The sequence below is a fragment of the Salvelinus fontinalis genome, chromosome 32 (genome assembly GCF_029448725.1).
Source record: "Salvelinus fontinalis isolate EN_2023a chromosome 32, ASM2944872v1, whole genome shotgun sequence".
Taxonomy (NCBI): domain Eukaryota; kingdom Metazoa; phylum Chordata; class Actinopteri; order Salmoniformes; family Salmonidae; genus Salvelinus; species Salvelinus fontinalis.
In genome coordinates, this window is record NC_074696.1 from 1,625,489 (window position 1) to 1,645,844 (window position 20,356).

General features: G+C 50.3%; 1 protein-coding gene across 1 annotated transcript in view; it reads left to right on the forward strand.

The window, feature by feature from the left end:
• The first annotated feature begins 1,385 nt into the window (after nucleotides 1-1,385).
• The window catches only part of rnf19a (ring finger protein 19A, RBR E3 ubiquitin protein ligase), a 32,225-nt gene continuing 13,254 nt past the window's right edge, over nucleotides 1,386-20,356 (forward strand). The window contains exons 1-3 of the mRNA XM_055893183.1: nucleotides 1,386-2,190; nucleotides 13,014-13,222; nucleotides 13,327-13,471. Of these exons, the coding sequence (XP_055749158.1) occupies nucleotides 1,598-2,190; nucleotides 13,014-13,222; nucleotides 13,327-13,471 (947 nt within the window). The 5' untranslated portion in view covers nucleotides 1,386-1,597. The remainder of the gene's footprint in view (nucleotides 2,191-13,013; nucleotides 13,223-13,326; nucleotides 13,472-20,356) is intronic.

The window sequence follows — 20,356 nt, forward strand, 5'->3', positions numbered from 1 at the left end:
GCGTACAGTCAATAACACAGATCTATGTAAACAAGCGTACAGCGTACAGTCAATAACACAGATCTATGTAAACAAGCGTACAGTCAATAACACAATAGATCTATGTAAACAAGCGTACAGCGTACAGTCAATAACACAATAGATCTATGTAAACAAGCGTACAGTCAATAACACAATAGATCTATGTAAACAAGCGTACAGCGTACAGTCAATAACACAATAGATCTATGTAAACAAGCGTACAGTCAATAACACAATAGATCTATGTAAACAAGCGTACAGTCAATAACACAATAGATCTATGTAAACAAGCGTACAGTCAATAACACAGATCTATGTAAACAAGCGTACAGTCTAACACAATAGATCTATGTAAACAAGCGTACAGCGTACAGTCAATAACACAGATCTATATAAACAAGCGTACAGTCAATAACCCAATAGATCTATGTAAACAAGCGTACAGTCAATAACACAATAGATCTATGTAAACAAGCGTACAGCGTACAGTCAATAACACAATAGATCTATGTAAACAAGCGTACAGTCAATAACACAATAGATCTATGTAAACAAGCGTACAGTCAATAACCCAATAGATCTATGGAAACAAGCGTACAGTCAATAACACAATAGATCTATGGAAACAAGCGTACAGTCAATAACACAATAGATCTATGTAAACAAGCGTACAGTCAATAACCCAATAGATCTCTGTAAACAAGCGTACAGTCAATAACACAATAGATCTATGTAAACAAGCGTACAGCGTACAGTCAATAACACAATAGATCTATGTAAACAAGCGTACAGTCAATAACACAATAGATCTATGGAAACAAGCGTACAGTCAATAACACAATCTCAAAAGGTGCGTTCTGTAGTTCCGTGTCTTGATGTGATTAGTGGTACTGCACCTTTTGACTTGCTCTTTGATGAACCCAACACACCTGTCGTCTTGTTTCACCAGGAAGTAGTATAATTATCTTGTTTCACCAGGAAGTAGTATAATTATCTTGTTTCACCAGGAAGTAGTATAATTATCTTGTTTCACCAGGAAGTAGTATAATTATCTTGTTTCACCAGGAAGTAGTATAATTATCTTGTTTCAGTGCTCCAATACTCCTTACGTCTTTTTCAGCACCCACTTAGGCTAGTTAATGTCATGGAACATCTATGTCCCAGAACACTTCTCTGACTTGACATTAGTAAACTGTTTAATATTTCTTCCGGTGTTGCACGTGTTTTCTGTACAACATGAGGAAATGTCTTCTCTAACTGAAACAGTGAGCACACTTCCCTTGACCTACACGAATGTTCAGTCTGTCTCTGACCCTGTTTCTGTGTTCAGTCACTGACCCACTCCCTCTCTCCCTCCAGGTAGTGTGTGGTGTCCAGAACAGATCCAGCCCTGTGGGCCATACGAGACCAGACCTGGAGAGCAGGCCCAGGCCGCCACCAGAGACCACCACCATGTCTGAACAGCCTGCGCCTGCTCCTTAACACCCTGTCCCCCCAGCCCCTCTCACCATCCCCCTCCCTCCCTGTGGATGCCCCCCTGCCTGGCGGTGGTGGAGGAGCCTCCTCTGGTGGGGAGATGAGCCTGCACCAGCTGAGGGGGGATCGGGGGGGTTCTGGGTCTGAGAGGGACCTTCAGTCAGCTGCCTCCTCTGTCAGCCTGCCCTCCGTCAGGAAGGCCCCCAAGAAGAGACGCCTCTCCCTGCGCTCGCTGTTCAGCCGGCGCCACCGTGGGGACCGAGACTCCAAGAGGAAATCACAGGACTTAAAGGGCGGCGGTGTGGACGGGATCGCCAGTGTGGAGAGCATCCATTCAGAGATATGTCATGGAGACAAGACCTCGACGCTCTCCGCCCCTGTTGTGGCCTCTTCCTCCTCTGAGTTCCTGGAGTGTCCTCTCTGTCTCCTCCGCCACGCCAGAGACCGTTTCCCTGACATCATGACCTGCCACCACCGCTCCTGTGCTGATTGCCTGCGCCAGTACTTACGGATAGAGATCAGCGAGTCGCGCGTCAACATCAGCTGTCCAGAGTGCTCCGAGCGGTTCAACCCCCACGACATCCGCATCATCCTGGGAGACCAGCCCCTCATGGAGAAGTACGAGGAGTTCATGTTGAGGAGATGGCTGGTGGCCGACCCTGACTGCCGCTGGTGCCCCGCCCCTGACTGCGGGTAAGAGACGCACACCTCACGGCAATAGGCAGAGTTCATCATCAGTCATTACGGTTCATTTGTACTTGTTATGCCAAGGCAGCAGCAGCTACTCTTCCTGGGATCAGGCAAAATGAAAGCGGTTATATATGAAGTTGATTTGTACTCTACTTTGAGCCAGGGGAGATTGACATGCATATTATTGTTAGCTCTCTGTGTACATCTACAACTCTGTGTACAGTACAAAAAAAAAGTATGAATGTATGTACTTGTAAGTCGCTCTGGATAAGAGCTTCTGCTAAATGACTTAAATGTAAAATGTAAATCTATGGGCCAGCCGTGCTGCATACATAGACAATTTACTCAGAGCCAGTGGCATGTCTTTAGTAAAGATTGAACAAAGTAAAGGGGACTAGACAGCTGCCCTGGGGAATACCTGATTCTGTTGGAGAGGCTTCCATTACCCTCGGTGTTCTGTTAGACAGGTCACTTTTTATCCACATTGAGTGTCCTTCCCTATAAGCGTGCTGAAAGTCTGTTGTCAATTTTAATTACTGTAGAATAGCATTGTATCTGATCAATCACCATTTTCCCCCGAAAGTTACTAAGGGTTGGTAACAGGCTGATTGGTTGGCTATTTGAGCCTGGCGGTTTTACTATTCTTAGATAGCGGAATGACTTTAGCTTCCCTCGTGGCTCGAGGGAACACACTCTCTAGTAGGCTTAAATTGAAGATATGGAAAATAGGAGTGGCAATATTGTCTGCTATTATCCCCAGTAATTTTCCATCCAAGTTGTCAGACCCCGGTGGCTTGTCAGTGTTAATAGATAACAATAATGTGCTCACGTCTTCCACACTTACTTTACAGAATTCAAAATTACATTTCTTTATGGGCCTCCCAGGTGGCGCAGTGGTCTAGAGCACACTGCATCGCAGTGCTAACTGCGCCACCAGAGTCTCTGGGTTCGCCCCCAGGCTCTGTCGCAGCCGGCCGCAACCGGGAGGTCCGTGGGGCGACACACAATTGGGCTAGCGTCGTCCGGGTTAGGGAGGGTTTGGCCGGTAGGGATATCCTTGTCTCATCGCGCTCCAGCGACTCCTGTGGCGGGCTGGGCGCAGTGCGCGCCAACCAAGGGGGCCAGGTACACGGTGTTTCCTCTGACACATTGGTGTGGCTGGCTTCCGGGTTGGAGGCGTGCTGTGTTAAGAAGCAGTGCGGCTTGGTTGGGTTGTGCTTCGGAGGACGCATGGCTTTCGACCTTCGTCTCTCCCGAGCCCGTACGGGAGTTGTAGCGATGAGACAAGATAGTAATTACTAGCGGTTGTATACCACGAAATTGGGTGGAAAAGGGGGTAAAAAAAATAAAATAATAATAATTACATTTCTTTCATAATTTGGTCAGATATACTTGAATGTGTCAGTGTTTGTTGCCGGCATGTCATGCCTAAGTTTTCTAATAAAACTTTAAATAGTTTGAAATGTCCATTGATTATTTTGTGATGAATGAGCCATCTGATTCAACGAATGATGGAACTGAGTTGGCCTTTTTTTCCTAAATTTAATTGAAGGAGCTCCAAAGCTTTTTACTATTTCTTTGTCACTTATCTTTGTTTCATAGTGTAGTTTCCTCTTGGCTGCGTGTTTATTAGTAACCGGGATAAGCAATTACATAAATGTGTCAAGTTGTAATGTCTGTTTGCTCCTCATTACACACCACGGACCAACACATATTATATCAACAACATAGGAACCACTACAACTTGTATGACCTCTTATACACTATATTAGGCCCAGCCTGTCCTCTTATACACTATATTAGGCCCAGCCTGACCTCTTATACACTATATTAGGCCCAGCCTGACCTCTTATACACTATATTAGGCCCAGCCTGACCTCTTATACACTATATTAGACCCAGCCTGACCTCTTATACACTATATTAGGCCCAGCCTGACCTCTTATACACTATATTAGGCCCAGCCTGTCCTCTTATACACTATATTAGGCCCAGCCTGACCTCTTATACACTATATTAGGCCCAGCCTGTCCTCTTATACACTATATTAGGCCCAGCCTGACCTCTTATACACTATATTAGACCCAGCCTGACCTCTTATACACTATATTAGACCCAGCCTGACCTCTTATACACTATATTAGGCCCAGCCTGACCTCTTATACACTATATTAGACCCAGCCTGACCTCTTATACACTATATTAGACCCAGCCTGACCTCTTATACACTATATTAGGCCCAGCCTGACCTCTTATACACTATATTAGACCCAGCCTGACCTCTTATACACTATATTAGGCCCAGCCTGACCTCTTATACACTATATTAGGCCCAGCCTGACCTCTTATACACTATATTAGGCCCAGCCTGACCTCTTATACACTATATTAGGCCCAGCCTTTGGAACTGTGGTTTTCCTAGATATGGCTGCTATATTGTGATCTCTACATCAGATGGATCTGGATACTGTTTTAGAGCAGATTTCTGCAGCATTAGTAAAGATGTGATCAATACATGTTGATGATTTCATTCCTGTACTGTTTGTAACGACCCTGGTAGGTTGACCGATAACCTGAACCAGGTTGCAGGTACTAGTTACAGTTTGAAGCTTTTTCTTGAGTAGGCAGCTTGAAAGCCAGTCGATATTTAAGGTTTATTGTTGAACAACTTTTCTGGGATGCTCTCTTGTTTTCATAGCAGAAGTAGACATGCTCATGTTATTTATGTTAATGCAGGGTGAGCTACACACAGTGGACTTCCTACTAGGGCACATCGCCTCAATGCTAACAGTATAAATCTGGTTCATAGGCACATGATTGATGCATACAATAGCTGTAGGATCAGCAGAGGCATTCAGGGTAGTTAGAGGGACATAAATTAGGTTATTTGCATTGTCTACCAATGCCACTGGTATAATCTACATTTTGCTAAAGCATTATGTTGACTCAGCTACACAATGGTAGGGATTAACTGAGCTGGGCTTGGGTCATTGATAAGTTATTGTCTCAACGGTAGGCCAGACCCAGTTAGTAACCAGATCAACAGGTGAGCGGTAGGCCAGGCCTAGTTAGTAACCAGATCAACAGGTGAGCGGTAGGCCAGGCCTAGTTAGTAACCAGATCAACAGGTGAGCGGTAGGCCAGGCCTGGTTAGTAACCAGATCAACAGGTGAGCGGTAGGCCAGGCCTAGTTAGTAACCAGATCAACAGGTGAGCGGTAGGCCAGGCCTAGTTAGTAACCAGATCAACAGGTGAGTGGTAGGCCAGGCCTAGTTAGTAACCAGATCAACAGGTGAGCGGTAGGCCAGGCCTAGTTAGTAACCAGATCAACAGGTGAGCGGTAGGCCAGACCCAGTTAGTAACCAGATCAACAGGTGAGCGGTAGGCCAGGCCTAGTTAGTAACCAGATCAACAGGTGAGCGGTAGGCCAGGCCTAGTTAGTAACCAGATCAACAGGTGAGCGGTAGGCCAGGCCTGGTTAGTAACCAGATCAACAGGTGAGCGGTAGGCCAGGCCTAGTTAGTAACCAGATCAACAGGTGAGCGGTAGGCCAGGCCTAGTTAGTAACCAGATCAACAGGTGAGCGGTAGGCCAGGCCTAGTTAGTAACCAGATCAACAGGTGAGCGGTAGGCCAGGCCTAGTTAGTAACCAGATCAACAGGTGAGCGGTAGGCCAGGCCTAGTTAGTAACCAGATCAACAGGTGAGCGGTAGGCCAGGCCTAGTTAGTAACCAGATCAACAGGTGAGCGGTAGGCCAGGCCTAGTTAGTAACCAGATCAACAGGTGAGCGGTAGGCCAGGCCTAGTTAGTAACCAGATCAACAGGTGAGCGGTAGGCCAGGCCTAGTTAGTAACCAGATCAACAGGTGAGCGGTAGGCCAGGCCTAGTTAGTAACCAGATCAACAGGTGAGCGGTAGGCCAGGCCTAGTTAGTAACCAGATCAACAGGTGAGCGGTAGGCCAGGCCTAGTTAGTAACCAGATCAACAGGTGAGCGGTAGGCCAGGCCTAGTTAGTAACCAGATCAACAGGTAAGCGGTAGGCCAGGCCTAGTTAGTAACCAGATCAACAGGTGAGCGGTAGGCCAGGCCTAGTTAGTAACCAGATCAACAGGTGAGCGGTAGGCCAGGCCTAGTTAGTAACCAGATCAACAGGTGAGCGGTAGGCCAGGCCTAGTTAGTAACCAGATCAACAGGTGAGCGGTAGACCAGGCCTAGTTAGTAACCAGATCAACAGGTGAGCGGTAGGCCTAGTTAGTAACCAGATCAACAGGTGAACGGTAGTCCAGGCCTAGTTAGTAACCAGATTAACAGGTGAGCGGAGTCTCTAAACCCAGAGGTGCCCAGCCCTATCCTGTCACATGCTACTCCCATGTTATCACTGAGTCTCTAAACCCAGAGGTGCCCAGCCCTATCCTGTCACATGCTACTCCCATGTTATCACTGAGTCTCTAAACCCAGACGCGCCCAGCCCTATCCTGTCACATGCTACTCCCATGTTATCACTGAGTCTCTAAACCCAGACGCGCCCAGCCCTACCCTGAACCAGGTTGCAGGCACTGGTTACAGTTTGAAGCTTTTTCTTGAGAGGGCAACTTGAAAGCCAGTCGATATTTTAAGGTTTATTTTTTTTAACAACTTTTCTGGGATGCTTGCTTGTTTTCATACTCCCATGTTATCACTGAGTTTCTAAACCCAGAGGCGCGACCTCGCCAGACTTCCCAGAATGCCTGTGAAGGAGACCAGGCCGGTGTTTGGAGTTAGAGAAGTCATTGAGAGAATCTGAAGACACAGCCTAGATTCAAGACAACGTCTTGCAGCTGCAATATGTACCTTTTTTAGGCGACGCAGCCAAATTCACCTAGAAATGGGAGTCTTTCCATGACAGACTGACCAGGTGAAAGCTATGATCCCTTATTGATGTCACTTGTTAAATCCACTTCAATCAGTGTTGATGAAGGTGAGGAGACGAGTTAAAGGATTTGTAAGCCTAGAGAAAATTTTGGCTTGGATTGTGTATGTGTGTCATTCAGTGGGTGAATGGGCAAGTCAACATTTTGAATGGGTTACGCTTAAGTTTCCTGTGTGTATTAAGAATGTTCCACCACCCAAAGGACATCTAGCCAACTTGACACAACTGTGGGAAGCGTTGGAGTCAACATGGACCAGCATCCCTGTGGAACGCATGTAGAGTCCATGACTTGACGAATTGAGGCTGTTCTGAAGGCAAAAGGGGGTGCTACTCAATATTAGGAACTAGTTCCTAATGTTTTGTACACTCAGTGTAGATCTGTCATTCTCATTGAAAGCCAGTCTAAGAAGTGGTAGATCTGTTCTGTGAGTTATAGATCTGTCATTCTCATTGAAAGCCAGTCTAAGAAGTGGTAGATCTGTTCTGTGAGTGATATTTCTATGCTTCCCGTTCTTAAATGTGGTTTTTGCGTCTTATTTTTGGTTTTGTACACCAGCTTTAAACAGCTGAAAAATACAATATTTTTTGCTTATGGAAATGCACTTTCACAGCGGTTTAGATGGTACAATGATTCTCTAAACTATACTCGCTTGTTTTGTCACAAACTGAAATATAGCGAACTATTAGAATTTTAGCAACCAGGAAATGGTGGAAGTATTTCTGCATAGTGCACCTTTTAAAGCAGATGAAAATGTTATTACTCCTTATGAGTGACAAACTGACTCATTTTGGTCAAATCAACTTTATTTGGAAGGAATATGCATTTCATTTGACGACCTGCACATGCGCAGTTCAACGCGAGACGACTGTTAGACCCGACGGTTTCTGTGCATGAGCTTAGCTAGCCGACGTCGCCATGACATTGCCTACAAGCGTCATCAGGGATTTCTTTAGGAGAAGCAGTTTCTGCCTTTGTTCATACTGTACTGTCTTTTGATATTGTTTAAGTTCTGTGCTACTTCACTCTCTGGGCCTGACTCACCTGTGTGTGACTGGACTAGGGTTGGGGCAATTTTACGATTGGATCGTCTATTGGCGATGTTTGACGGCCATCGTCGACGGTGACGACATCGTCATGTCACACTGCTTTAGTATATTTGAACGTGACTCCTCCGCTGGAGTCTGGCAGCGTACGACGGTGCAGTGAACACACAGCAGGTCGACATGTTCATTACATCTGCGGCAGGGCTGGGCTGTATGCCCTGTTTAACTATATACAGGTATTGATGCGTGGACCGGTTTGGGTTTTTATAACGGTATTTGAATGTTTGTTAAATGTGATAGTAACTCGGCAGGTGTAATGTCCGTTTTTTTATTCATTTACTTTAGGATTTCAAACTTTTTGTTGGCAAACAACCCAATTTTGATGTTTGAACATGCTCAATACCCCCAACCATGTGTAAACAATGTTATTAACAATCAATGTTTATGTTGAGGCTGATTTGTCTTCTCAACTCACCATCACATACCTTTTAAATGTGGGGCTATGACAGTACATTTCAAATGAGTCTGACGCTATCTTATCTCACCACCACTAATGAGATGGGTGTGCTTTTGATGCGTGTCGTCGGAGCTTCTCAAAGTCAGGGGGAGTGGTCGGCAGTGTGCACCTCATCTCTGCTGTCACATCCGACCTGGATGGATATTTGGTTTTAATGCAGACACTGAATCCAGCTTCACACAGATATGTGTGATGGAGAAGGGTACCATGAGTTTTATGGTGCTTTCAAGATAACTGGCAACTCTGGGAAAAATAAGTGGTCAAATCCAAGACGTCAGGAAAGTCAGAGCTCTAGAAAGAGGCCCGAGTTCCCGAGTTGGATGACTGTATGAAAAAATAAGTGGTCAAAGCTAGTGATTCACCAGGGGAATGATTCAATAGTGTGTGGTTTCATAGTGTAGCTAGTGATTCACCAGGGGAATGATTCAATAGTGTGTGGTTTCATAGTGTAGCTAGTGATTCACCAGGGGAATGATTCAATAGTGTGTGGTTTCATAGTGTAGCTAGTGATTCACCAGGGGAATGATTCAATAGTGTGTGGTTTCATAGTGTAGCTAGTGATTCATCGGGGGGATGATTCAATAGTGTAGCTAGTGATTCATCGGGGGGATGATTCAATAGTGTAGCTAGTGATTCATCGGGGGGATGATTCAATAGTGTAGCTAGTGATTCATCAGGGGAATGATTCAATAGTGTGTGGTTTCATAGTGTAGCTAGTGATTCACCAGGGGAATGATTCAATAGTGTGTGGTTTCATAGTGTAGCTAGTGATTCACCAGGGGAATGATTCAATAGTGTGTGGTTTCGTAGTGTAGCTAGTGATTCACCAGGGGAATGATTCAATAGTGTGTGGTTTCGTAGTGTAGCTAATGATTCACCAGGGGAATGATTCAATAGTGTGTGGTTTCATAGTGTAGCTAGTGATTCACCAGGGGAATGATTCAATGGTGTGTGGTTTCGTAGTGTAGCTAGTGATTCACCAGGGGAATGATTCAATAGTGTGTGGTTTCATAGTGTAGCTAGTGATTCACCAGGGGAATGATTCAATAGTGTGTGGTTTCATAGTGTAGCTAGTGATTCTCCAGGGGAATGATTCAATAGTGTGTGGTTTCATAGTGTAGCTAGTGATTCACCAGGGGAATGATTCAATAGTGTGTGGTTTCATAGTGTAGCCAGTGATTCACCAGGGGAATGATTCAATAGTGTAGCTATTGATTCACCAGGGGAATGATTCAATAGTGTAGCTAGTGATTCACCAGGGGAATGATTCAATAGTGTAGCTAGTGATTCACCAGGGGAATGATTCAATAGTGTAGCTAGTGATTCACCAGGGGAATGATTCAATAGTGTAGCTAGTGATTCACCAGGGGAATGATTCAATAGTGTAGCTATTGATTCACCAGGGGAATGATTCAATAGTGTAGCTAGTGATTCACCAGGGGAATCATTCAATAGTGTAGCTAGTGATTCACCAGGGGAATGGTTCAATAGTGTGTGGTTTCATAGTGTAGCTAGTGATTCACCAAGGGAATGATTCAATAGTGTAGCTAGTGATTCACCAGGGGAATGATTCAATAGTGTGTGGTTTCATAGTGTAGCTAGTGATTCACCAGGGGAATGGTTCAATAGTGTGTGGTTTCATAGTGTAGCTAGTGATTCACCAGGGGAATGATTCAATAGTGTGTGGTTTCGTAGTGTAGCTAGTGATTCACCAGGGGAATGATTCAATAGTGTGTGGTTTCATAGTGTAGCTAGTGATTCACCAGGGGAATGATTCAATAGTGTGTGGTTTCGTAGTGTAGCTAGTGATTCACCAGGGGAATGATTCAATAGTGTGTGGTTTCGTAGTGTAGCTAATGATTCACCAGGGGAATGATTCAATAGTGTGTGGTTTCATAGTGTAGCTAGTGATTCACCAGGGGAATGATTCAATAGTGTGTGGTTTCGTAGTGTAGCTAGTGATTCACCAGGGGAATGATTCAATAGTGTGTGGTTTCGTAGTGTAGCTAGTGATTCACCAGGGGAATGATTCAATAGTGTGTGGTTTCATAGTGTAGCTAGTGATTCTCCAGGGGAATGATTCAATAGTGTGTGGTTTCATAGTGTAGCTAGTGATTCACCAGGGGAATGATTCAATAGTGTGTGGTTTCATAGTGTAGCCAGTGATTCACCAGGGGAATGATTCAATAGTGTAGCTATTGATTCACCAGGGGAATGATTCAATAGTGTAGCTAGTGATTCACCAGGGGAATGATTCAATAGTGTAGCTAGTGATTCACCAGGGGAATGATTCTATAGTGTAGCTAGTGATTCACCAGGGGAATGATTCAATAGTGTAGCTAGTGATTCACCAGGGGAATGATTCAATAGTGTAGCTAGTGATTCACCAGGGGAATGATTCAATAGTGTAGCTAGCGATTCACCAGGGGAATGATTCAATAGTGTAGCTAGTGATTCACCAGGGGAATGATTCAATAGTGTAGCTAGTGATTCACCAGGGGAATGATTCAATAGTGTAGCTAGTGATTCACCAGGGGAATGATTCAATAGTGTAGCTAGTGATTCACCAGGGGAATGATTCAATAGTGTAGCTAGTGATTCACCAGGGGAATGATTCAATAGTGTAGCTAGTGTTTCACCAGGGGAATGATTCAATAGTGTGTGGTTTTATAGTGTAGCTATTGATTCACCAGGGGAATGATTCAATAGTGTGTGGTTTTATAGTGTAGCTATTGATTCACCAGGGGAATGGTTCAATAGTGTGTGGTTTCATAGTGTAGCTAGTGAATCACCAAGGGAATGATTCAATAGTGTAGCTAGTGATTCACCAGGGGAATGATTCAATAGTGTGTGGTTTCATAGTGTAGCTAGTGATTCACCAGGGGAATGATTCAATAGTGTGTGGTTTCATAGTGTAGCTAGTGATTCACCAGGGGAATGATTCAATAGTGTGTGGTTTCATAGTGTAGCTAGTGATTCACCAGGGGAATGATTCAATAGTGTGGTTTCATAGTGTAGCTAGTGATTCACCAGGGGAATGATTCAATAGTGTGTGGTTTCATAGTGTAGCCAGTGATTCACCAGGGGAATGATTCAATAGTGTAGCTAGTGATTCACCAGGGGAATGATTCAATAGTGTGTGGTTTCGTAGTGTAGCTAGTGATTCACCAGGGGAATGATTCAATAGTGTGTGGTTTCATAGTGTAGCTAGTGATTCACCAGGGGAATGATTCAATAGTGTGTGGTTTCATAGTGTAGCTAGTGATTCACCAGGGGAATGATTCAATAGTGTGTGGTTTCATAGTGTAGCTATTGATTCACCAGGGGAATGATTCAATAGTGTAGCTAGTGATTCACCAGGGGAATGATTCAATAGTGTAGCTAGTGATTCACCGGGGGAATGATTCAATAGTGTAGCTAGTGATTCACCAGGGGAATGATTTAATAGTGTAGCTAGTGATTCACCAGGGGAATGATTCAATAGTGTAGCTAGTGATTCACCAGGGGAATGATTCAATAGTGTAGCTAGTGATTCACCAGGGGAATGATTCAATAGTGTAGCTAGTGATTCACCAGGGGAATGATTCAATAGTGTAGCTAGTGATTCACCAGGGGAATGATTCAAGTGCAGTCTTTTCCTATGATCTCAGGGTGCTCTCTGGTTGAATTTTGTCTTTTAGATTTGAATGATTTTCATTTCGATTTAAGGTTAATAACTAATTTACATTGATTTTTAGTTACAAAGATAGTATAGTATGTTTACACATCTTCAAATTAGAAGATTTGGCTATTTCATTCCCCGCAGCAATGTTCCAACATAGTTCAACTTTTCCTGGTTGTCCTGAAAAGCAGATGGTAAAACACAAGCACATAAATGAAGAGATTATTTTTGCTGTGGTCTCGGGAGCGATGGGGTTAAGACACTGTAAATAGGAGGATTTCAATTTGATGTAAATGGGTGTTTGGCCTGTGTTTCTCCTCACCAGATCAATATATTTTTTAATCCCCCCCCGTTCTCCCCAATTTCAATCTTGTCTCTTTGTCTCATCGCTGCAACTCCTCAACGGGCTCGGGAGGCGAAGGTCGAGTCATGCGTCCTCCGAAACATCACCCGCTAATCCAAGTTTATTAACACCGGCTCGCTTAACCCCAAGCCAGCCGCACCAATGTGTCGGAGGAAACACAGTTCACCTGACGACCGAGGTTAGCCCGGCCCGCCACAAGGAGTCGCTAGAGTGCGATGAGCCAAATAAAGCCCCCCCCATCGCCCCCTGGTGTCCTTCTCCGGTACTGATTCTAACTGAAACCTCTGGGACTAATGGCAGCCATTTTTATTTTTATTCTCCTTTCCCCAGGTATGCAGTCATTGCCTTTGGCTGTGCCAGCTGTCCTAAGATCACATGTGGACGTGAGGGGTGTGGCACAGAGTTCTGCTACCACTGTAAACAGCTGTGGCACCCCAACCAGACGTGCGATGCCGCTCGGCAGCAGAGAGCCCAGAGCCTGAGGCTACGCACCTTCCGTTCCTCGTCTCTCAACTACAGCCAGGAGAGTGGGGCTGCAGGTAACCCTCACGGCTCGTATGACCTCACAGCTCTGTCCATCAGTTCACACAGAGGATGAATCTGATCTGTCCGTTCCTTTCTCTCTCTCTCTCCCCGTCACCAGCTGATGACATCAAGCCGTGTCCGCGCTGCGCTGCTTACATCATCAAGATGAACGACGGCAGCTGTAACCACATGACGTGCGCCGTGTGCGGCTGTGAGTTCTGCTGGCTCTGCATGAAGGAGATCTCTGACCTGCACTACCTGAGGTGAGGGGCTGACAAACAGCCATGTCTTCAACTAACTCTCACACGTGTCTTGTTTGACCTGTACTGATTGAGTTGTACCTGTAATGCCTGTGATATGTGGGTGTTTTACCCACCTCGTAGTCATCACATTCAATTCACTCTGGATCAGAGCGTTTGATAAACGACCTATGTTAGAGACACGGAACACACCGATTGGTACGTATGCTTTTCTGATTGAGGGAAGGGGATATGATTAGTTTGCACACATTACTTTTCTAACCTGCTCTGACAGTTAAAGTAAAGTAACAAATCCCCCCCCCAGCCCGTCAGGATAGTGTTGTAATGTCCTCTCCCCCCCCCCAGCCCATCAGGCTAGTGTTGTAATGTCCTCTCTCCCCCCCCCCAGCCCATCAGGATAGTGTTGTAATGTCCTCTCCCCCCCCCCCCCCCCCCCCCCCCCCCCAGCCCATCAGGCTAGTGTTGTAATGTCCTCCCCCCCCCCCAGCCCATAAGGATAGTGTTGTAATGTCCTCCCCCCCCCCCCCCAGCCCATCAGGATAGTGTTGTAATGTCCTCTCCCCCCCCCAGCCCATCAGGATAGTGTTGTAATGTCCTCCCCCCCCCCCCCCAGCCCATCAGGCTAGTGTTGTAATGTCCTCCCCCCCCCCCCCCCCCCAGCCCATCAGGATAGTGTTGTAATGTCCTCCCCCCCCCCCAGCCCATCAGGATAGTGTTGTAATGTCCTCCCCCCCCCCCCAGCCCATCAGGCTAGTGTTGTAATGTCCCCCCCCCCCAGCCCATCAGGATAGTGTTGTAATGTCCTCCCCCCCCCCCCCCAGCCCATCAGGATAGTGTTGTAATGTCCTCCCCCCCCCCCCCCCAGCCCATCAGGCTAGTGTTGTAATGTCCTCCCCCCCCCCCCAGCCCATCAGGATAGTGTTGTAATGTCCTCCCCCCCCCCCCCCAGCCCATCAGGATAGTGTTGTAATGTCCTCCCCCCCCCCCCCCAGCCCATCAGGATAATGTTGTAATGTCCTCCCCCCCCCCCCAGCCCATCAGGATAGTGTTGTAATGTCCTCCACCCCCCCCCCCCCCCAGCCCATCAGGATAGTGTTGTAATGTCCTCCACCCCCCCCCCCCCCCAGCCCATCAGGATAGTGTTGTAATGTCCTCCCCCGCCCCCCCCCAGCCCATCAGGATAGTGTTGTAATGTCCTCCCCCCCCCCCCCCCCAGCCCATCAGGATAGTGTTGTAATGTCCTCTCCCCCCCCCAGCCCATCAGGATAGTGTTGTAATGTCCCCCCCCCAGCCCATCAGGATAGTGTTGTAATGTCCTCTCCCCCCCCCAGCCCATCAGGATAGTGTTGTAATGTCCCCCCCCCCCCCAGCCCATCAGGATAGTGTTGTAATGTCCTCTCCCCCCCCCCCAGCCCATCAGGATATTGTTGTAATGTCCTCCCCCCCCCAGCCCGTCAGGATAGTGTTGTAATGTCCCCCCCCCCCCCCCCCCCAGCCCATCAGGATAGTGTTGTAATGTCCTCTCTCCCCCCCCCCCCCCCAGCCCATCAGGATAGTGTTGTAATGTCCTCTCTCCCCCCCCCCCCCCCCAGCCCATCAGGATAGTGTTGTAATGTCCTCCTCCCCCCCCCCCCAGCCCGTCAGGATAGTGTTGTAATGTCCCCCCCCCCCCCCCCCCCCCAGCCCATCAGGATGGTGTTGTAATGTCCTCTCTCCCCCCCCAGCCCATCAGGATAGTGTTGTAATGTCCTCTCTCCCCCCCCAGCCCATCAGGATAGTGTTGTAATGTCCCCCCCCCCAGCCCATCAGGATAGTGTTGTAATGTCCTCCTCCCCCCCCCCCCCCCAGCCCATCAGGATAGTGTTGTAATGTCCTCCCCCCCCCCAGCCCATCAGGATAGTGTTGTAATGTCCTCCCCCCCCCCCCCCCAGCCCATCAGGATAGTGTTGTAATGTCCTCCCCCCCCCCCCCCCCCCCAGCCCATCAGGATAGTGTTGTAATGTCCTCCTCCCCCCCCCCCAGCCCATCAGGATAGTGTTGTAATGTCCCCCCCCCAGCCCATCAGGATAGTGTTGTAATGTCCCCCCCCAGCCCATCAGGATAGTGTTGTAATGTCCTCCTCCCCCCCCCCAGCCCATCAGGATAGTGTTGTAATGTCCTCCCCCCCCCCCAGCCCATCAGGATAGTGTTGTAATGTCCCCCCCCCAGCCCATCAGGATAGTGTTGTAATGTCCTCCTCCCCCCCCCCAGCCCATCAGGATAGTGTTGTAATGTCCCCCCCCCCAGCCCGTCAGGATAGTGTTGTAATGTCCCCCCCCCCCCCCCCCCCCAGCCCATCAGGATAGTGTTGTAATGTCCTCTCTCCCCCCCCCCCCAGCCCATCAGGATAGTGTTGTAATGTCCTCCCCCCCCCCCCCCAGCCCATCAGGATAGTGTTGTAATGTCCTCCCCCCCCCCCCCCCCCAGCCCATCAGGATAGTGTTGTAATGTCGTCGTCCCCCCCCCCAGCCCATCAGGATAGTGTTGTAATGTCCCGTCCCCCCCCCCCAGCCCATCAGGATAGTGTTGTAATGTCCTCTCTCCCCCCCCCCCCCCCCCAGCCCATCAGGATAGTGTTGTAATGTCCTCCCCCCCCCCCCCCCCCCCAGCCCATCAGGATAGTGTTGTAATGTCCTCCCCCCCCCCCCCAGCCCATCAGGATAGTGTTGTAATGTCCTCCCCCCCCCCCCCCCAGCCCATCAGGATAGTGTTGTAATGTCCTCTCCCCCCCCCCCCCCCCAGCCCATCAGGATAGTGTTGTAATGTTCTCCCCCCCCCCCCCAGCCCATCAGGATAGTGTTGTAATGTCCTCCCCCCCCCCCCCCCCCCCCCCAGCCCATCAGGATAGTGTTGTAATGTCCTCCCCCCCCCCCCCCCCCCCCCAGCCCATCAGGATAGTGTTGTAATGTTCTCCCCCCCCCCCCCCAGCCCATCAGGATAGTGTTGTAATGTCCTCCCCCCCCCCCCCCCAGCCCGTCAGGATAGTGTTGTAATGTCCTCCCCCCCCCCAGCCCATCAGGATAGTGTTGTAATGTCCTCTCCCCCCCCCCCCAGCCCATCAGGATAGTGTTGTAACGTCCTCCCCCCCCCCCCCCAGCCCATCAGGATAGCGTTGTAACGTCCTCTCCCCCCCCCCCCCCCCCCCCCCAGCCCATCAGGATAGTGTTGTAATGTCCTCCCCCCCCCCCCCCAGCCCGTCAGGATAGTGTTGTAATGTCCTCTCCCCCCCCCCCCCCCAGCCCATCAGGATAGTGTTGTAATGTCCTCCCCCCCCCCCCCCCCCCAGCCCATCAGGATAGTGTTGTAATGTCCCCCCCCCAGCCCATCAGGATAGTGTTGTAATGTCCCCCCCCCAGCCCATCAGGATAGTGTTGTAATGTCCCCCCCCCCAGCCCATCAGGATAGTGTTGTAATGTCCTCCCCCCCCAGCCCATCAGGATAGTGTTGTAATGTCGTCCCCCCCCCCCAGCCCATCAGGATAGTGTTGTAATGTCCTCTCCCCCCCCCAGCCCATCAGGATAGTGTTGTAATGTCCTCCTCCCCCCCCCCCAGCCCATCAGGATAGTGTTGTAATGTCCTCCTCCCCCCCCCCAGCCCATCAGGATAGTGTTGTAATGTCCCCCCCCCAGCCCATCAGGATAGTGTTGTAATGTCCCCCCCCCAGCCCATCAGGATAGTGTTGTAATGTCCTCCTCCCCCCCCCCAGCCCATCAGGATAGTGTTGTAATGTCCTCCCCCCCCCCAGCCCATCAGGATAGTGTTGTAATGTCCCCCCCCCAGCCCATCAGGATAGTGTTGTAATGTCCTCCTCCCCCCCCCCAGCCCATCAGGATAGTGTTGTAATGTCCCCCCCCCCCAGCCCATCAGGATAGTGTTGTAATGTCCCCCCCCCCCCCAGCCCATCAGGATAGTGTTGTAATGTCCCCCCCCCCAGCCCATCAGGATAGTGTTGTAATGTCCCCCCCCCAGCCCATCAGGATAGTGTTGTAATGTCCTTTCTCCCCCCCCCCCAGCCCATCAGGATAGTGTTGTAATGTCCTCCTCCCCCCCCCCAGCCCATCAGGATAGTGTTGTAATGTCCTCCCCCCCCCCCAGCCCATCAGGATAGTGTTGTAATGTCCCCCCCCCAGCCCATCAGGATAGTGTTGTAATGTCCTCCTCCCCCCCCCCCAGCCCATCAGGATAGTGTTGTAATGTCCCCCCCCCCAGCCCATCAGGATAGTGTTGTAATGTCCCCCCCCCCAGCCCATCAGGATAGTGTTGTAATGTCCTCCCCCCCCCCCCCAGCCCATCAGGATAGTGTTGTAATGTCCCCCCCCCCAGCCCATCAGGATAGTGTTGTAATGTCCTCCCCCCCCCCCCCCCAGCCCATCAGGATAGTGTTGTAATGTCCTTTCTCCCCCCCCCCCCAGCCCATCAGGATAGTGTTGTAATGTCCCCCCCCCAGCCCATCAGGATAGTGTTGTAATGTCCTCTCTCCCCCCCCCCAGCCCATCAGGATAGTGTTGTAATGTCCCCCCCCCAGCCCATCAGGATAGTGTTGTAATGTCCTCCCCCCCCCCCCCCAGCCCATCAGGATAGTGTTGTAATGTCCTCCCCCCCCCCCCCAGCCCATCAGGATAGTGTTGTAATGTCCCCCCCCCAGCCCATCAGGATAGTGTTGTAATGTCCTCCCCGTCCCCCCCCCAGCCCATCAGGATAGTGTTGTAATGTCCTCCCCCCCCCCCCCCCCCAGCCCATCAGGATAGTGTTGTAATGTCCTCCCCCCCCCCCTAGCCCATCAGGATAGTGTTGTAATGTCCTCCCCCCCCCCCCAGCCCATCAGGATAGTGTTGTAATGTCCTCCCCCCCCCAGCCCATCAGGATAGTGTTGTAATGTCCCCCCCCCCCCCCCCCAGCCCATCAGGATAGTGTTGTAATGTCCCCCCCCCCCCCCCCAGCCCATCAGGATAGTGTTGTAATGTCCCCCCCCCCAGCCCATCAGGATAGTGTTGTAATGTCCCCCCCCCCAGCCCATCAGGATAGTGTTGTAATGTCCCCCCCCCCCCCCCCCCCAGCCCATCAGGATAGTTTTGTAATGTCCTCCCCCCCCCCCCCAGCCCATCAGGATAGTGTTGTAATGTCCCCCCCCCCCCCAGCCCATCAGGATAGTGTTGTAATGTCCTCCCCCCCCCAGCCCATCAGGACAGTGTTGTAATGTCCTCCTCCCCCCCCCCCCCCCAGCCCATCAGGATAGTGTTGTAATGTCCTCCCCCCCCCCCCCCCCCAGCCCATCAGGATAGTGTTGTAATGTCCTCTCCCCCCCCCCAGCCCATCAGGATAGTGTTGTAATGTCCTCCCCCCCCCCCAGCCCATCAGGATAGTGTTGTAATGTCCCCCCCCCCAGCCCATCAGGATAGTGTTGTAATGTCCTCCCCCCCCCCCCCCCCCAGCCCATCAGGATAGTGTTGTAATGTCCTCTCCCCCCCCCCCCCCCCCCCAAGCCCATCAGGATAGTGTTGTAATGTCCTCTCTCCCCCCCCCCCCCAGCCCATCAGGATAGTGTTGTAATGTCCTCCCCCCCCCCCCCCCCAGCCCATCAGGATAGTGTTGTAATGTCCTCTCCCCCCCCAGCCCATCAGGATAGTGTTGTAATGTCCCCCCCCCCCAGCCCATCAGGATAGTGTTGTAATGTCCCCCCCCCCCCCCCCCCCAGCCCATCAGGATAGTGTTGTAATGTCCTCCCCCCCCCCCCCCAGCCCATCAGGATAGTGTTGTAATGTCCCCCCCCCCCCCCCCCCAGCCCATCAGGATAGTGTTGTAATGTCCTCCCCCCCCCCCCCCCAGCCCATCAGGATAGTGTTGTAATGTCCTCCCCCCCCCCCCCCCCCAGCCCATCAGGATAGTGTTGTAATGTCCTCTCCCCCCCAGCCCATCAGGATAGTGTTGTAATGTCCTCCCCCCCCCCCCAGCCCATCAGGATAGTGTTGTAATGCCCCCCCCCCCCCCCAGCCCATCAGGATAGTGTTGTAATGTCCTCTCCCCCCCCCCCCCCCAGCCCATCAGGATAGTGTTGTAATGTCCCCCCCCCCCCCCAGCCCATCAGGATAGTGTTGTAATGTCCTCTCCCCCCCCCCCCCCCCCCAGCCCATCAGGATAGTGTTGTAATGTCCCCCCCCCCCCCCCCAGCCCATCAGGATAGTGTTGTAATGTCCCCCCCCCCAGCCCATCAGGATAGTGTTGTAATGTCCTCCCCCCCCCCCCCCCAGCCCATCAGGATAGTGTTGTAATGTCCTCCCCCCCCCCCCCCCCCAGCCCATCAGGATAGTGTTGTAATGTCCTCTCTCCCCCCCCCCCAGCCCATCAGGATAGTGTTGTAATGTCCTCTCTCCCCCCCCCCCCCCCCAGCCCATCAGGATAGTGTTGTAATGTCCTCTCCCCCCCCAGCCCATCAGGATAGTGTTGTAATGTCCCCCCCCCCCCCCAGCCCATCAGGATAGTGTTGTAATGTCCCCCCCCCAGCCCATCAGGATAGTGTTGTAATGTCCTCTCCCCCCCCAGCCCATCAGGATAGTGTTGTAATGTCCTCTCCCCCCCCCCCCAGCCCATCAGGATAGTGTTGTAATGTCCTCTCCCCCCCCAGCCCATCAGGATAGTGTTGTAATGTCCCCCCCCCCCCCCCCCCAGCCCATCAGGATAGTGTTGTAATGTCCTCTCCCCCCCCAGCCCATCAGGATAGTGTTGTAATGTCCCCCCCCCCAGCCCATCAGGACAGTGTTGTAATGTCCTCTCTCACCCCCCCCAGCCCATCAGGATAGTGTTGTAATGTCCCCCCCCCCCCCCCCCCCCAGCCCATCAGGATAGTGTTGT